We start from the raw sequence: 19198 nt of genomic DNA, 5'->3' as shown, positions 1-19198 counted from the left end.
GAATCCTAATTGCTATTCTACTAAATCCTATAGATTTAAATGTGCAAAATTAGTGGGACTTGCCTATCAGGCATTCTCCACAACACTAGATGAGAAGTCACCTGCAAGCTCTAGATGGGCTTTCTTTTGTTTATGGACTTTAAATAATTCAGAGAGAGGAGTTGTCAAGCTGAATCTGCAAAGCTCCCTTGACTTTGGGCTTATGTTATTATAAACAATAGGCAAGGCAGTCTAAAGACAAAAAGGAAAACGTTAGGGGATCATATGTCTGCATGGGAGGGGAGTCAAGGGCTAGAAAAACAAGGGCTGTCAGGACAGAAGTAATAAAAAAAACAGATGGGAAAGCAAAAGTAGGCAATAGGTGAAATACGGATGTACCAGCAAAGCAGCAAGAGCAAGTTGCCAGTTTGGTCATGCTATAAATAAACAATACTAGCAGTTTCTTCTGTAATATGATGTCATTCTTCAAAAAGGAAAACCCCAAATGCAAACGGTAACTTTAATTAGCAATTAAAAGCACAACTTCCCAGCTATACAGCTGCAGCCACCTCTCCCAGATCTGTCTCACTTCTGCAAACCAGTGACAGGCATCAGGCAGCAGGCCAGCACTTAATAATCATCCCAAACCTCAGAGACAGCAATTTCATCCTCTCTTCCTTTCATCCTTTTTTTCTGGGCTCTTTGGGTAGACAAAGATTTAGTAGGTCCTACCTGGGGACACCAGCAAACCACAGGTGATGGACCTTGGAATCCCAGGGAGCTCACACACTCCAAGGTGCCCTTTAGATTTATTTATTTATTTAAAATTTCTCCTAGGCATGCACAGCTTTGATGGGGTTTTGCAGAGTCATTTTCAATCAAAGCTGTAAACCTGGCTTTACAGTAAATGACTGTTTCTTGAAACAGCAAGAAGAATCGAAAGGGAAGGGAAATCTCAGGACCTGCTCCACCCATGCACATCTCTCCAACCAGAATGTAATCACCTCTACAGCCAGTTTGCTAAACCTAAAGAGGACTTATAAAAAAGACAAAAAAGGCATTTTAATACAAAATCCAGTAACTATAATTACAGTCTTAAACTACAGAGTTGGATTAATTAACTCTTGGCAATTATACTTCGCTCTGGATGCTGCAGACAACACCCTGCCCAAGGGCTGTCCCCACGTGGTGGGACATCGTGGTTGGGCAGCAGTTGCTGTTGAGGACACTGCAGGAGCTGTCTCAGCATGTTACAGGATAACACACATGTATGGAGGGGAACGATCTGGTTTAGTTGGCTCTCCTAAAGCAGACAGAGACCTCCACTTTACTCTAGGAAGACTGCAGTGGTGGACAAAACATATTTCTTTTGCCCATGATTGGTCCCAGCAGCTTCCAGTCCTACAAATTTTCATGATTAAAACAGCCTTTTATCACACTGTCTTTTATCCCAGGCTTCTGACCATACTAAATCCTAAATGAAATCTGATGTAACGCATGCAAATAAGCTGAAGAAAAGAGGATTCAGATAATAGGAAAATATAATTAAGTGGGAAAGTTTAACTCAGAAGGTCAAAATCATTCTAGCCAGAAGAAAGAGATGCTGAACAGGGCACACATGCACACCCAACGGCGTTAAATGCAGCACCGACCTTTCTTACTTGCTTGGTGATTGCCAGCTAACAGCAGGGTCTGAAGCTGCGGTGCTGTTAATAAGTCCCTAAATCTCCAGGCCTTGAATATGCTCCTAAACTCCAGGGAACAGCTTGCAAATGGTGTGCTGCCTGCCAGCGTCCCAACAGCAAGGCCTTTAAACAGCAAGCTGCCTTTTTTTTTTTTAATTTAGATGTGGTATGTGCACCTGAAAAGTATTGCCAGCTCCCAAACATTACTGATCACAGCTCACTGTCAGGTAAGAGTCCTGAAATGAATTGAGGAGCTGTCAAGATCACACATCACAGCCTGGAAATCCTTGAATTAGATGCTTCCCCTCACACTCTCTCCTTGGCCCTCTGAAAGGGCAAGAACCAGATGACATCCTTACTCTGTTCTAGGCTGTATCCGGAGAATTAGGACAACCCGATGGCTCTACGCACTTCCCGCTGGAAAAAAGAAGATTAAAATAAGACATTAATTCTAAAAAGCATGATTTTGTTGCTAGCATCACTGCATTGGCAGTGAGCACTTGGGGCTGGCGGCAGCAAAGAGGAGCAGCGGAAGGCACTGCAGCTCTGCTGGACATGCTGCCCAACAGCAGTCCTTCTCTGGGTTCCCAAACAGGAAGCAAAGCTGCATTAAGGTACTTAATTTTCCATCCTGGCAGCTCCACAAACACAGCAGTGGCTCAGTTAATGGCAGACCTTTAAGTCATCAGAGGCTTTTGCAGGTGGAGTGAGCCCATTTCCTTACTGCACACCAAAATAATTTCTAGCTAACAAGCTACACAGATTTAACCCATTCCATAAAACACCTCCTAACAACTTTATTCCAAAAAACAGAAAGCATTTTACTTTCTAACAAGCCAACAAATGAGGGAAAAGCATCCTCCTTCACATGATGTAGTCACAACAGCTCTCTAAGGCTTGCGATTTCTGGTCTCACAGTGCTGAGAAAAGGCTCTAAGTGAGATCTAGGTAATGTTCTACATCACTGTTTAAGGACAATTCAATCATCTTTGTTCTGGATTAAGTCTTCCTTCCAATTAATCTTAACAGAGCAATGAATCCATGACTTGGGAAGTAGGTAGATTTTATCTTTAAACTCAATTCACAAGTAAAATCATCTCTCTTACAGTGGATAATTCTGCCATTGTTCAAGTTGTTTTCACACAGTGGGTACAAAAAAATTATATCTCTAGATATCTCAAATTGAAATGACTGTTTTTAACGCTCCCTGTAATTTTGAATGCATGCGAAGGCTAACAATACTGTATCAAAAAGAGAAGCTCAACAATCAAGAAATCCATTAAGCTACCAATGACACTAATAGCAAAAAAAGGAAGTTTAAAAAACTCAAGTATATAGAGAAAAAAAATCATGTCATTTTCCTGCTGGGATTATAGGAGTGAACAATCCCTTGTGTTGTGACACAGTACCTCTGATTTTGTAGTATCCTTCAGCTACATAAATATTAGAATACAAATCCAAGCTCTGCTGACAAAGGGTGAGGGAAGACAGACACACACTTCTGGTATTTGATTTTTTCAGCTAATCTGCTTGATTTTAGATATGCTTTCTGAAGAGATGCTGCTATTGACTCACTCCTCAACAGACACCACAGAGCTGAAGCCAGGGCATGCAGCAGGTATCTGCTGCTTTTCTCTTGGCCTAACAATGTCTCAAATGTTTTAGAGTAGAAACGGTGAGAAATACAGGACAAAATACAGTGGATATAAGAAAATAAAAATAACTGTACTCTGCCAGAACTACACATGACTTATTTCTTGTCACAGCAAACTCATGTGTACTGTTACAATCATCAGCAGAAAAGCTCCTGTGAAGAGTTCATGATCATCTATTGCCCTAGCTATAGCTTCCAAGGAAGAAATAAATGACAGTATAAAGAAATGGCGTCTAAAAAAAGCCACACACACACACAGCACATACACAGTATGCATTTTTCTAGATAAGGAGAGACAGTGATGATGAGGCTTGGCATACATCACATTCATTACTTCATTAACTGATTTGTAGTGAGCTAGGCCCAAATTCCACATTCATGTGTTATCCAAAAATAATACAGAATCCCCAGCCAAGAATACACTTGTCTGTATCATAAACCCACCTCAAACCTGCTCACAAAGGAAAACAGCAACTTCAAAAATCTGTACAAAAAAAGAGTTTTCACAGCTCATCTCCCCACATTCCAGAATAGGTAATTCCCAGGTTCACAATGAATACCAAAAGCCAAAGACAGTGATTGTGGTGGGCTTACGAGAAGGAGACTGTCCTTGCCCCCACTTCCATGCTCAGACAGCTCTGCTCTCAGAGGAAAAACAAGGAACCTTACAAGGAAGAGTAAGGATGGCTACAGAGGGTGGCCAAGAGATGTGGAGAGGGTCTGAGTTTGCATTCAAGGACACGCTGGAAAAGGAGTGGCCAAACTGTATCCCTTCATCCTGTAATGATACATCTGGCCAAACATTTATCCAAAAGAAATCTCTAAAACAGCGTTTTTCTTATACAAACATCTGAGTATCAGCAGAGTGATTTTTCAGTGGGGAATCTTTGCTTACTTTTGGCAAGGTAAATATATATATTCTTAAGTTCTGAAACAAAGAAAACTCCCAAGCTCCCAGTGCAGGCTGCTGCCTGCTATAACACTAGAAGAGAAGTTTCACTCCTGTTTTACTTCAGATTTTCATGTGTTTCCTAACAACTTAAATTTCTTTTTTTGCATTGTCAAGCCAAGCATGAACCTAACAAAACCAGAAAGCCAACAGTGAGATTAATCCTTTTGTAATAAATAAGGACATTTGTATTTCACTTCCAGCTCATTTTCTCAGTTTTATTTTTTTTTCCACTCCTGCTGGCCTAACTTTATCTTTCAAATGCTGGAGCTAACATGCAAGTTGCGAAGCAAAGCACACACAGTAGCGCTATTAACCTCCTATTTTAATCAAGGGTATTTCATTCTAAACAAGTAGAGTTTTTCCCCAAGCACATACTCTGCAGACTAGACTGGCCTGCCATTATTTGGTGGTCAGAAGAAGCTTGGTGAGAGCAAGCTGCTTTGTGAAAGGTCTTTCTTAGAAGGTGGCAATGAGATCTCAATTGAACAACCTAGAAGCTAGGAAGAAAAAAATCACATATGCCTGATTTACACCGGTAGACTTGGCTAGCAATGCTGAGCCTCTGCCAGCACAGGTAGTGAGGAGGGATGCAGCATCTCCTCTTCCTGCTGCAGTTAATTTATGTGCTATCTACAGATTACAGGTAAAAGGAAATTTTTTTTTATTTAATGGATCTGAACCAATCTTTGTTTCCAGTATATGTAATATTGCTTATCTTCCCTCCAGTATCTCTCATTATTGTAAGTAAATGGGAAACAATACACTGTCTCATCTGCCAGCTCCCTAGGCTGCCCAGATATACCTCTCTGCTTAAGTAACTTAATATTCACTTCAGACGTACTAAAGTTAAACTAGAAAATCCAGTACTGCACCAAACAGCTCACTTCTCTCCAGCTTTAGCAACCAGGTAAGTTTTGGAAGTGACTATGATATGCAATAACATATAAGAAATGTAATTGTTTGAAGCAGCGCTTCCCTTGCAGAATTCAGAACACCTTGTGCAAGGGTGAACGCAACTCCATTCAGCTGCACAACCCCAAATTTAACAGTATAATTGCCATCTAAAAGGTGCTCATTAAATTACTAAATGTAACTTTCCTGCCATATTGGCTTTCTTTTCCTTAGCAAGGACTGATTATTATAATTCTGTGTGTATCCTATATAAAATAATTACATATCCTAATTACATATCCAGGTAGTTTCAATTCAGACATGCGATTGTTTTCAAAGGAGCGACAGTTTTCACTCTGTGCACATAGCTAGCTCATCTAGCATTAGCTAGAATTAGATCAGAACACCACCAAAGGAAACGAAGTATTATTTAAATAGGTTAAAAGGATACCAATCTGTGTTGCTGTTATAAAACCAATATGAGCAGTTGTTTTTAAAGGAAGTGCTATAAAAGTCTTAATTCTTGCTTTGCTAACATGCAGTGTAATTAGCATTAAGCTAGTTACAAGTTACTGGGTTTCAAAATGCTTTGGGGTTTTGTTACTGATAACAGAAGGGCAGAAAGCACACGAAAATCTTCAGAACACTTGCCCAGAGCCAAGCAGTAACTATATTAATGCATAGATCTACATGAAGTAAAGCTTTTGCAGAGAAAACCACCTGTGCATAAATGCTTCTACTTCCATTTCACCCAGAGGTTAAATTATCAGATCAAAATCTTGTGCTGAAAAGAAAAAAAATCAGTTCATATTTTTTCCACTTCATTTAGACTCTGTAAAACATTAGATCCTGCCATTAAAACTGCTTAATTAGGAGTGCTAGAGTGAAAGGTTGATGCAGCTCATGAGCTTTGACTACTGAATGGTGGTGGCCTGGCAAGACTTACTATTGGTAGATGCATTGAAGAACGTGAAGAAAAAAAAGACAATATTGTGAGGCTGCTTTGACTGTAATTGAAGCAGTGTCACTTGTTAGAGGGAATGGGGTTATAAACCCACCTTCAAACAGCAGCAACAGTAGACCACCAGTAGCGAGGGTTTCAAACGCCCTCAGTATGGGAATTCTGCTGCTGTATTGAAGCAGACTTCAAAGGCAGTGGTTAGCCCAGTGCCAATGGCTTTTCAAAACCTACTTCACTCTCTCTCGCTTTGCTCTTGCTGGTCTGAAACCAGAGTCTTCCTTCAGCACTAAGTATTGAGAAATGCAGCTTTACCCCTGCAGCTCCTATCTTAAATGACCCCTTCATCTGCTTCACAGAACACTGAACACTGCCCAATTTACTGAGATTAGCTTTGATCATTCAGACCTCATCTCACTGGCAGTTGGTGCCAACCAGACTTCAGCAGATAGATGGCACTTCAAGGAAAAAAAAAAGCAGCCAGCATGAACCTAGCGGTGAAAAAGATAGCAGAGGCTGCTCACGTAGGAGATGCTGTGACTCAGAGGAGACCAGCTTCGGTTGGAGCTTGAGATCAGGCAACAGATGTTGGCTCAGTACCCGTAAAACTTGCCTGGATCCTACAATGACTTACTACTTTCAGGGGGCTCTGCTCCAGGACACTATACATAATATACATCATAAACCCCCCAGAAAATACTGGCGATGGGCCTTCCTGCCCAAAGGCTAAGAGCTGTGGAGGAGGAGAGAGAGCATGCCTGCCACAGCTAATCCCCTGGGCAGAAGGTGAAATGCCCACAAGACAAAAGCATAACACTAGGAACAAGCATGGGAAGAGAGAAACTTGTAACTCATGGTAAGTAGGTTTCCAGACATCATCTGAAAAAAAACCAAAAACCACCCAAGCCTTACAACAACCTAATCAATTATTTAATCAGCATCTTTAGAACCCAGCAGTATGTATCAGAATTCAGACCAAGGGGTCCAACAGCAGCACTGGTGGGGAGGGAAAAATGTTGTCCAATTATTTAATTCTAAAAACAAATTCTCTCTGAATACCAATCTGCTTTTACTCTCTCTCCACCCCATTATATAATAAGGGTGACCCTGATTATAACTCTAATACAAGTAATTTTCTACTAAGTTGTACTGTTTGGGACATAGCTTATACAAAGGGCCACACAATACATACTGTTGCACTTCAGCTTGTAACTTGTAACATTATGGTTCAGGAGGGAGTCAGGGAAGGAGTCAGGAATGAAGTCAAGGTTCCAGGTGAATTCCTTGGGTTCATCTGTTATAAAATTCATACTTGAATAAAGAATTGATGGTTACTAAAGCAGCAGAGTCCCAACAGGAGAAAAACATCCACTTACAAGTTTAATGACAGCTGCAGAGAGACTTCTTTGCATCCCCAGTTCACAGTGTGTATCATAGCAATACAATTTGTGATTGCTTTGGGATGCCCTTAGTTTTTAAAGCCTAGGAAACAAGAGCCTGCTCGGACCTCTGCTTGCACTGGCAATGAACTGCAATCCATTATCTCTACAGCTACACCATCGGGATCAGCTACTGGAACTGTAATGTCAACAGCACTCAGAGTTATGTCGACCACTATGTCATTCACTTGCTCTAGGAAAGAGATGACTCTAGTAAGGAGGACCTCAGTCCTATCTACAGCACACTATCTACTTCTCTTGGCATTAGAAGAGACACACTGGTAAGCAAATATCGGCTGTAAAAGTCTGAAAGAGTAAATGCTGTCTTCATTCAAGAAACATGGGTGACTTTGATCTGCCTTCACTTCAAAACCCTTGGCAATTTTCTGCAATTATTCAATTCAGGGGGGAAAAAAAAAGCCTCACCTTGCAGAAGGAGAGAGAAATTGAGTTTGCAAATGTAAACTTAACACCAAAGACGAAAAACCCCGAGCCACCTACATTCCTCAGAGAAGCTATTCTTAAAATAGAAGCTAGAATGATATCAGAGTACTGCAGTACCACAGGGGAACTGAACTTCCAGAGCTGAACAAAAGCGACAGACTTATCCCCTCTGTTTGTAGTGGCAGCACGGCCAGCTGCTCTGTCTCTAGAAAAGGAAGAGTTGACACAGGCACTGATGTACCAGCTACCCGCTGGCGTGCCACCTTGAGACCTGAAACCGCAAAATTAATGGTGCAATACACTTTTTTCCCTCCAAACACGCTAGACAGGAGGAGCACAGCAGACAGAGGTCAGGGTTATCTGGGAATCACCTGTCTCCCTTCACCCCTGCCCACGCTCAACTGTGGCAGCAGTATGGTCCAGCAATTGACTGCCCTCACCAGGAGGAAGCTCAGAGGGTGTCTTGCAACTGGCAAGAAGGCAATAAGAAAAGAACATTTACCATTTTTTTTTTCCTTCTACAAAAGACTCAAAATTAAACACTTTCTCCTAAAGCCCGTTATTTGCATAATCACATTATCAGGATGGTCTTTCACATGGACCAAAGTGTCAACACACAGATTTCAACATAAGGCATGAACTGTTAATAATAGAGTATGATTTATTTTTTTTCCATAAAGTTCTCCAGTCAGACTCCAAGGGTTGTAATGGGTAGTAAAATATTGTTAGTCACCAGTACTTTTTAATTAATTCTCCTCAGCCACATTAAAAATAAAGACAAAAATGAGCATTTGAAGAGATATGGGTATGAAAGTATATAAGCTTGTTCAGCACGAAGGAGCATACATACTGAACTTGTGACATCTTTTATCAGCAAGGTAGAAATTATTCTGCATATGAAAATAGTTTTCAAGCAGTAAATAAAACAATATGCATACCAACACACTCTGTGTATAAGTAATATGCTAAAATTTGGGGGGAAAAAAAAATCAAGCATGCAGGAGATATCTTTTAATATTCTGGGTTCCACTTGTTTTTAACAAAGATTTGAGACTTTCAAATGAGTAAGGAAGCAGTAGACATGAAAAAGGATGGAAGAGAAAAAATAAATTTACTACCCAAGGAAACTGCAAAGCAGCAGAGTAAAAAAAGTCAAAGAAAACTTCTTGTTTAAAGCATTGCCAATGGCTAGAGAGCAGAGAGCATGTCAAGAGGAGTGGGAAGCCATCACACAGCCAGCTGCAAGCTTCACAGCACGTATGCTACGAGGCTTAGACAGCTTCCACAGGAGGGAGGAAAATCTTTGAAGAGTTTCAGGAGGGGGAGAAAAAACACTAGAATAAACCCGATCAAAGTCACATCTTGCTTTTTTAAAAGCTAATCATTCTCAGCCTTCCATAAACTGCTGTGCATTTCAATCATGAGAGAGAAGATGACGACCACCCTATTCACAGGATGAAGCAGTAGTATGGCACTGCATGGGACAATAACCTGCAGGAATACCAGTTTGGGAGATGCTGCACAGGAATGCTATGGGCCAGCTCTGGTCTAAGAAAGTCAGAAAACAGCAGGTGCCCTCCCTGAAAATACTGCTGTTGAAGCTACTCATGCTGCTACCTGTGCCACAGTTGGTATCAGAGGCAGGCAAGGGGCAGCTTGGGTCTGATCACTCCAGGCAGGCATTTATCTTGTAAGCTTTAGATTACTACCTAGGTATATCTTAACTGACATCTGAACAACTAGTTTTATTTTTGCAGCAGGCTCAACGACACTGAGTTGAAGCTGGAAGTCAAAATTCTTAGTGATTTTGAGACTTTAAAACTTCAGCAGCAAAAACAGAACAAAAAAATATCATCTTACACATTGTCCAACCAACCCCCCCACCTCCATCGATCCCACTGGAATTCATATTTCAATTTACAAAAGATGGAGTTAGAGTCGACACAAGTTACTTAAGAATGACACTGAATAAGCATTTGGTTATTTGGGAATGACAAAGGAGATTTCATTCTTAATGTTCATAAGTCATCCAAATTAATTAGCACTTTAAAATGGCAATGAATCACTTCCCAAAACAATTTGTATTGGCTAAATTAATTCCAGTGAAGGGAGTCAATTTGCTGACTGTAAATTATCAGAGTCCCTGACTATCTCCTGTGTACACTGTGTACCATTTATTAGGCTACTGGGAAACAAAGGATGGCTACTTTTCATCAGTGAACAAGATTACAGCCCTATTAAGTGACCAGCTTATTGTGATACAATTAGAGGTTTCTATTTAAAGCATTCAAGCCAGACATCATTAAGAAATGTTCAGAGGAAAGGAAAAATAAACAGAAGAAAAGCTTGTTTTCTGAAGAGATGCACCAAAAACCTATTTGAAGGGAATATTTCCATCCTCTTAGATTAACAGAGAGTTCAGAGATGCAAGACTAATTATGAAGATACTTCCATCATCTGACAGTGCCTAGAGGCAACCTGAGCCTGGAGTCCCAGAGCCCGCTTCTCTCATTTGTGGCTAGATGATTGTTTTGAGACTCCCCCCTAAATTAAAATGAGTTTTGAAGAAAGATGAGGGGAGAAACATACATGGGTTTCTGCTCTCCCCGTCAGGCAGAGGGGATGCTTTCATAGCACTGCTGCACCTCTGCTCTGAGAGCCTTCCTCCCGAGTGCCAGGAGACCTCTGTATCCATCCGGCACGTACCACCACCCACCCCCTCACTGCAGCAAGATGACTTGGTTAAAGCCTGCAGTGCTGCTCGCACTAGGTTTCCCTTCCTAACCACTCTAAAAGGAAAAAACAAATGAAGTTTTACCTAAACTAATTTGCATGGCATTCTCCTGCTCTTATCTGTATCTCCTTACTGGTATCAAAGCCCTGACATTTCTGCTTGAGAAATCTTTCCCCAGCTAACCTGCTTATCAGCAGTAATGAATACTCATGCAAACAGGTACAAAATTAAATGGCTTCTTTACAGTGATTATGATAGATTGAGCCATGCTTAATCTACATAATCAAATTGCTTCTGTGTTCAGCAGTAATACTTTTTTGCTGTCCTGGGAGTAGGTTCAGCCTTGGTTTCTCTTTTGACAGCTTCTTTCTGAGAAACACTAACCATGACTGGGAAAGTGACTACTTGAGATGCAATTACTTAACACAGCTGTATGAGGCACATCTCAAAATCTGCAATATGGCAAGGCACACCCAAACAAAAGGTGTCCTCCTTAAGTATGAGGAAAATGTCATGTAGGACACATAGGGGAAAACGATGTACAAACCAATCTCCAGCTACTATCCTAGACAAAACTGGAGTGACCCACCCAAAACAGATAAAACCACTCTACCCACCTAACTGCAGTGAGCTACTACCACTACTATAATTTTCCCATGCAAAAGTATCCCTACATGTAAGAGCACCACCTGCTTACATGCTAATGAAATAGAAGAACGTATTTTCCAGTCTCAAGTCCAGATTCACATTTCAAATCAAGCTGGTTAAATCCTGCCAAGGTGCCAGAAACAAAGGATGGTCCAGGTATATGATAAAACCTTTGACTTGGGAAATAGAAGGATTCTGTTCAGGGAAGGTTCTGAAAAGCACCTCTATGTCTGACTCATGTTTATCAGGTCATTTAGGTTGACAGTGTCCTGAAGCTTTCTCTACATTTAAATATTGATCAAGTTTTAGAGTCAAATGAGAAGCGAGAAACAGTTTTCCTCACAAACTGTAAGTGCTATTTAAAAAAAATATTAAACAGCTTATTTATCTTTGTCCAAAGCACAGCACTGAAAGAAGCAAAGGTTTGTTTCCTGATGTACTGGCTGAGAAATTTTTTTGTTTTCCTGTTTTTCTTTTTTTTTTTCCCAAAAAGTCTAACACAACTATTAGCCTACAAAGTAGTGCTTATTTCTAAACATTACTTAAGAGTTGAAAAGTGAGTAAGCCCGCTGCAAAATGCTAATAAGCACTTATGGAGAACAATTTCTCTCCCTTGTTATGGCTTTGACACAGGTGGAAGGCAGGCACTGGCCAGACTCTGCAGTTGGAAAGGTGACAGCTCTAGCAAAAAGGTCCCTGCATCTTCATGGGCGAAGGAAAACCAACGCAGAGGGAAAAAAAAAAAAAGATAGGTTCTGGCAAGGGCTGCTGGCACAGCTTGACTTTGGCTTAGGAAGTAAAATCTTGAATTACATAAAAATAGATTTCAGAAAGAATCAATGACATTTCATCTGAAAGTTTTAGTTAAGTTTTAATTAGGATCTGAGATTTTGCACTTAAGTGCATGAAGTGAAGGAGTACATGTACGCATGCCTTCCCAAGATAACTGACAGATCTGAAACTTACTCATCTCATCTCAAAAGGTTAATTAAAGAACAATCCTTGAGCGCAACACCATAGGGAAACCAAGGAGAGTATGCTTCACTGAGGAGCTCTAGGGAAAGGCTGGCACACAGTGCCCACATCTCTCCCCTCAGAAACACTCCAGGTAGCAGACTGAAGCTACTGCCCCATGACCATGGCGTGGAGACAAGTAAGATGGTTTTGAACTAGCCCAGCAAGGCACAGGGAACAGCACACCCATAGCAGTACAAAGCTTACTTGCGATGCTTCCTGCAGCTCTGGGGTAGGTTTCCCAGCCTGTGCTGGGCTCTGTACGGCTGCTAGGCTGGAGCTGCTTTGATGCACAGACCCTTCAGCAGAGCAGGTATGATCACCGCCAGTGGTGAAAGGCAGGTAAGTAACTCTTATAATTAGGAAACTAAAGCAGAGTGACTCATCCAGGATCAAAGTCTGCAATTAAGCCAGAAATAGGCTGTGGGTTCCCCGACTCTCTCAGCACTGTGAGGCAAAGGCCTTCTCTAGCTCATCCGAGCATCATTAAAAAACATGCCAGGTTTTAGGGAAGCCTGTATATATGAAACTCATTTGAAAAAAATCTTATGCCAAATTTAAGAAATGTTATAAAAATGGAGAATAGAAGAGTTTCATCATTTGAGCAAGACTTTGTGGATATAAGTGACCTTTGGCTGTGTAGTAATTTAATTTCCTAAGAACATGAGCAAAGTTTCAATTAGGTCGGAGAGGACTGCTGCGCTGGTACAAGAGGGAAGAGAAATGTGTGGCTTCATCGGTGAAGAGTACTTCTTGTCTCAGGGGGACTGGAGATGTGGTGCAAAGAAGCATTAAGGCCTCTTGGCAAAAGTGAGCGAGGCTCCTTGCTCAGTATGTAAAGCTGGGTGGCATGCACCACAAAAGCAGAGCTAAAACACAGAAGCAAAATACTCAATCAGTGGCTCTCAAATCACTGGCAGCTTTTTGCTGCTTTCTTTACAAACAAGAGCCAGGTACTGTGGCTGCCATAGGAGAAACAGGATAATTTAGAAGAAGCCCATGGAAAAGCAGAGGAATAATGGAAAAAAAAAATGATCAGAATAGTGACGGATTCTGAGCGCTGCTTAATGGAGTGATGCCTGAATGTTATTTGGTGCAATCTTGATGGGACTGATTTAACTACTACATTGCACAATATTTTTCATACTGGTTACAAAGAAGTGCTTGACAGCCCTTGGTGTCTGCTCAAAATCTCAGTCACTTAAGCAGAAGGTCTATTGGAGCAAAGCACATTAAACAGAAAATAGACTAATAAGGAGCTGACGGCAACAGAAATGACAACGGGGCGAGACACCACTGTTAGTCTGTTGCCTGTAGAAAAGATGCCCAGGAGGTCAGTGGGTAGGACATCCAAGCACCAGAAACATTGCAGCGAAGACAGTTCAGGGAATGGCATTTCTGGACACACAGGTTCCCACAGCACTTTTTTATCCAGCGGAAAGATGAATTACACAACTTCCAACTCTTCATCTGGGACATGACATCTGGCATACCAAATCCTCCTACATCTCCAGCCAGAAAGAAGTTGGGGACACTACATCACCAAGTCTCATGGTCACCAGTCAGATCCACAATAGTCCACTTTTTACTTTTAAATCCAAATTGCAGTTTCAGACATGGGTTTATTTTTGTTTTGATTCAGAAGCGTCTATCTGAAGTGAGTTTATATCACTGACAACAATTACAGTTGTGGGGACAGTTTCTTCATACTGAAACAGATTGATAGACATTCCCCTTCCAAAACACTATCTTTGTGAATGCAACGTCTCAGGACAGCAGTTAGGCAGTGTTCCACTTCAGCTGCTTGGAAGACTGTTTTAGAATGAGCTCCTTTCCTCCCCTTCCCAACAAACCCATTAAATATTTGATCTGCAAACCCTTGTACATACAAGAGAGTTACTTGCTCGAGTTTTTTTAATGCAAGGTTTTCAAGAGCACTCTGAATTTAAAAGCAGCATTTTGTTCTCCAGAGGAGCTTCATGCTGAAAGACCACTCTGACAAAAACTGCAGTCAGATCTGCCTGCAGCATTAGTACACATGCTATGTATATGAACTAAGTGTCACTGGAACAGTCATTGAGGTGACTGCAGCTTGGACTCGCCTGCTTTACATATCTACTCATCTAAACACTGGGGCTGTATTTCAATGAGTAAGCCCATACAGACACAGTAAAATTGCAATAAGACTCCACAGAGAGTATCTGCAGGTGCCTTCATTAAAGCAACAAAAAACTCACTAATGCGTCCACAAAAAGATTTAAGTGCCAGAAATACAATGCTGCTTTTGGGATTTCAGATGCCAAGTAGAGAAATTCAAACACCCAGGTGGAAGAGTTCAGAGCATAGCAGTCCCTTCTCCCCCAGCATTTCAGTTACCCTGCAGATCTTCACATTCTCACACTGATCTGCAATACCCATAAACAGGAAAATACCAAGTGCAGTCAAACCCTCAGCAATGCTATTTTGTGAGAAAGGAGGAGGCATTCCTTTCGCACCTGGCTGGGCGCCTCAGCAAAAAGCTTACCCCATCTGGTAGTGCCCTCCAGCATACAGCACTCACAAACTCGTTTGTGTCATCTTCTTTCCGGTCCTTGTCCAGTACACTTTTGACTGTATCAAACTTGAATGTCAGCAGTGTCTTTGAGAGGCCCTTATAGTATAGGTAAAGGGAATTATTTTCACTTCCTAGAAATAAAAAAATAAATATACAAGATTAGGTTCTGGTAGCAGGAATAGAAATAAGGCTTCTTAGCTCTTTCATTGTTTAAGACCAGACATTTCCTCCTTGTAGTTATCATCATGCTCACGGTGCCCTGGCAATTGGGAGTACTCCACAGCAAACTTTCATGGTGCTTAATAACGGGATCAGGTTTTATTACAAGACAACCGCAGCATGCGGTGCATTTGCAAAACATACAGGATCCCAGTCATCCCCCATAGCTTCCTTAGGGCACAGCATTTTGAGCAGAGCAGAGCATCTATGCTACCACATGAAACACTGCTACACCCAGTCCGCTTGGCATTACAGCTCTAAAGCAGGTAGTGCTGTCACGGTTTTGCTTGCCATAATCAGGGATGACAGTTTGGTCTGTGGAGGCTTAAGTAAGAGAGACTAGACAGTGTGCAGGCTTTATTTAGAAATCCATCCCAATTTCTGCCTTGCAAGCTGTACAGAGATCAGAGAATACACAAGCTAAGGTCCTCTCTTCAGTGCTGGCTAGGCTGTCCTGCTCATCCCACAGCTATCAGCCTGTCACTGCTTTCCCACCAAGACCTGTAGATTTACAGAGGTTCAACAGTTCAACTTAAGTGGTGAAAGGACAAAAAAGCTAAAGGGGTAACTGCTTCCAGATGACTCATCTTCTAGGGAGCTCTTTCACAATGAGGATGTTACTGCTTTGCCATGCAGAATGCTGTACTAAGTGTCCAGTACAGGATCCTCACGTGGTTCAGGCTTCTGCCTGCCCTTAGGAAGATGCGTGAGGATGTGTCTGTTGATAAACTTGAAAGACATAAGTCATACCAACAGCATTAGCTGATTTTTGGTGACAGCAAGTCTGAATCATCATATACAAAGAATGCACGTGAAACGGGAGGAAGTCAACTACAAATCCCCTTGGGTCAGGGCTCCTTATGCCATTCCCTGGGAAAGGAAAGAAGGTGGAAGCTCAGAATAATCCTCTATTAAAAACCCACACAACTATGCAGCACAACTGCTGGTGTGCTTTTCAACTGGAGAGGCATCAGCTCTGAGAAGTCCCATTAGCGTTTATCAGGATGGCTGCTCTACTCACCGCAGGCGATGTAGTCTCCGTTGGACGCAAGCCCTACAAAATTCTTCTCGTTGATGTGACCCTTGAAGGAGCGTAAGCAATGAGGCTTCCCTACGTTCCACAGCTTCAGCTGACTGTCTGTTGACCTGAGAACGATACCTAAAGTTACCCTGCTGCCATACGGCATACTTGCAACCCTGCTCCTTAACACCCTACTTGCAATGTAAACATAGGAGGTCTTAGTGCACTCCAGGAGATTTATCCCACTTTCAATTGTATGCAATTCAGCTTGAGCTGGGAAAGGTAGCACATTAGAAGCTTGTAAAATACATTACATGTCTAAATAAAAAGCTTCCCTGAAGTATGAATCTTCCTTTCTCCTAGCAATAGCAGAGTCCTCCACTGAACTGTACAACTTTTGGGCCATCACTGCCTCTTCCAGATTCTCACACATTCATAACACACTATTGTTTAATTTTTATTATTTTTTTTAAAAAAACCATCTACAGCATGGACAAAATCTGTTCTCTTCTCCATGCCAGCTGCAACTCTCATTCATGCTTTTACAGGACTCAGGTAGGAACCAATCTCCTTCCTCTCCAGCTGCCCAGAGGCATATTCTCCTCATGCTCAATACCAAGCCCCCTATGATGGCTGAGAGTTGCTATTAGCATTAAATTGATGTGTTTTTCTCACGTGTAATTGAGACTGTATGGATAGAGATCTCAAACTTCTTTTTTCACCTTGGCAGCAAAACTAAATATTACTATTAAAATATACAAACTCTGTTGGGATTAAACTTAATGTTTTCCCTTGTCCCCTGACATGCAAACATAGCTGCCTTCACAATGCTTTTCTATTTACTGTATGCAAGCATTTTCCCTTGGGCAAAAGAAAGGAGGTGGAGGTAGTCTCCTCTGCCTGACAAAGCTCAACAGAAATAGGAAGATGCCACATTTCCAGGAGATATAGGATTAATTTCTTCCCCCAAACCAGGGGGGAGATGAGCCTCTCTTACTTCACAGGTGTTATTTTCTAGCAATCACCAGGCTCTGACATTCTGATGCTCACCAGCTTATGGAGGTACACTCCACAGTAGGGGAACAAATGGTGATGTGGTGGGACTGGAGTCCTGTGAAGCCACAAGGAAAGGCTGTGGTTCACAGGTGTTGTTCCCATCTTCAATCTGAAAGAGGTTAGGAGCAGGACCTGCCAGCCTCCGGGATGGGAGGGAGAGGAGGCTGGCAACGCTCCCCTCATGCAGGTTGTGTCACCCAACCTTGGTGCTTTCTGAATATTTACAATTGAAAGGAAAAAACCCCACCCAATACCCATCAAATATTACCAATGACAGAAGACATTAGCCCCGCACCTATGTCACATTTACCTAAAAATATAGCACAAGAGAGGAGAGATGCACCTCATGCTATACTGCAAAAAACCTTATCTCAGTCCTCAATGACAGCTGGAATGACAAAGGAGTGATAAGGGAGCTACGGCAAGATTTGTTAGTCATTTGTAATAATAGTATGAGGTCAGATCAGAACAAAGGTATGAACTTTATCTGTAATACTGTGACTTAAGCAGGAGTGGATTTCTCATTCCCGGTCTTGACCAGGGGTCCCTAAACCAGCGTATTCAGCTTCTCTGCCTGATACTTGTTACATGTCCATCCCTACTCTACACTGCTGCTCACTCTCTCTTTCCTTCTCCTGTCCTTACCATCGCAGTAGCAGCATAGCTCATAGCAAGGGCAAAAAGGTATACACTACTGCTTTTTTGGCCCACAAATACAGGGAAGCGCCTTCTGTGCTACTAGGGAGCTGCGTTTTTAAAATTCTGCTTTTAAAAGCTTCAGAAAACAAAGCTTTTCTGAAGGCAGGTTAAAGCAGCAAAAGACTGATTCCTGATCTACAAACTGTCAGATTCCTGTGACAGCTTCTGCTATTAGCTAACCCATCAAGAAGACCTCATATATATATATATATACACACACAGTTAACCTCTACATTTTAGTAGCATACAGTCTAGATCTCTTCATTAAAATAAAAAACCCTTAAAGTCTATTACTAATGGAATGCTTTTGCTGTTAATAAGTTCCCATCAAGCTCTAGCCATGTTCGCATTGCTTAGGATAAGCATGCCATAAAAGAAGTTATCCACCACTTGACCAGAAGGAAAGGAAAAGGCCATTGATACTGCGGGTGTTACACTGCTCTTCTGGTTTCATACTCTCTCCAAAATAATATCATGGATGCACTGCTCTTAAATCTGTCTCCCTATAAATCAGCACTGCAATCAATGTGTTGTGCTAAATACTAGGCAGTTCTGAACACCTTTGAGGTCAAAACCTAACTCTACAAGGCAAAGTAAATCAATGCAATCTATAAAACAGCTTTAGATAGAAATCTAGAGAATCTAAATATACATATAGTTTTTTCTTAAGAAATCAGCGCTTGATTTTTAGGAATCACTACTGCTGTCTTCTCTCCCCAATTTACAAAAGACAGACATGAAAAAATAATAATCTGACATTTCTTTCTGTTCACACAGAAAAAGATAGGTGAGCCCTCCAGTTAATCCCCTCACCCTGCTGTTGCCTGTCTGACAGCTCTATCAATATTCCTCCCAGGACTATAGGATAAGCTTTCTCAGATGGTTGACTCAAGCAGGACAGAGCCATTCTGTCCTGAAATATCCCATAGATGAGGCTCCACTTGATCATGGCTGTAAAATATTCCCAGCCTCCTCCTGTTTCTATTAAACACTTTCTTCTTATTGAGATTTGGTTCAAACCATTACATTTAATTTTCTCTGTGTTCTAGGTATGAATTTGCACCCTTATAGAGTTATAATGTTAATGGAAATAAGAAGAGAGGAGCTGATTAAATATAAGCAGTACCAGAAGCCACCAGGGAATCTTCCATCACACAGCTCAGCTCAGAGTAACTCACTAGCAGCCTGAATCCACCTTAAAATGCTCTGCTTTGGTTCCAGACTTCTAGAGCAAACTGTGTGAAAACACAG

General features: G+C 41.5%; 1 protein-coding gene and 1 non-coding gene across 2 annotated transcripts in view; both read right to left on the bottom strand.

Moving 5' to 3' along the window:
- The window catches only part of COP1 (COP1 E3 ubiquitin ligase), a 134156-nt gene that overhangs the window by 21201 nt on the left and 93757 nt on the right, over positions 1-19198 (bottom strand). The window contains exons 17-18 of the mRNA XM_074906983.1: positions 16193-16317; positions 14923-15083 (exon numbers count right to left, since the gene is read on the bottom strand). Of these exons, the coding sequence (XP_074763084.1) occupies positions 14923-15083; positions 16193-16317 (286 nt within the window). The remainder of the gene's footprint in view (positions 1-14922; positions 15084-16192; positions 16318-19198) is intronic.
- Positions 1245-1379, bottom strand: LOC141961561 (small Cajal body-specific RNA 3). Its single transcript, XR_012633793.1, has one exon.

Source organism: Athene noctua, chromosome 5 (assembly GCF_965140245.1).
Source record: "Athene noctua chromosome 5, bAthNoc1.hap1.1, whole genome shotgun sequence".
Classification (NCBI taxonomy): Eukaryota; Metazoa; Chordata; class Aves; order Strigiformes; family Strigidae; genus Athene; species Athene noctua.
The sequence above is the reverse complement of the archived record's forward strand: the minus strand, read 5'-3'. Positions and strand labels throughout refer to the sequence as shown.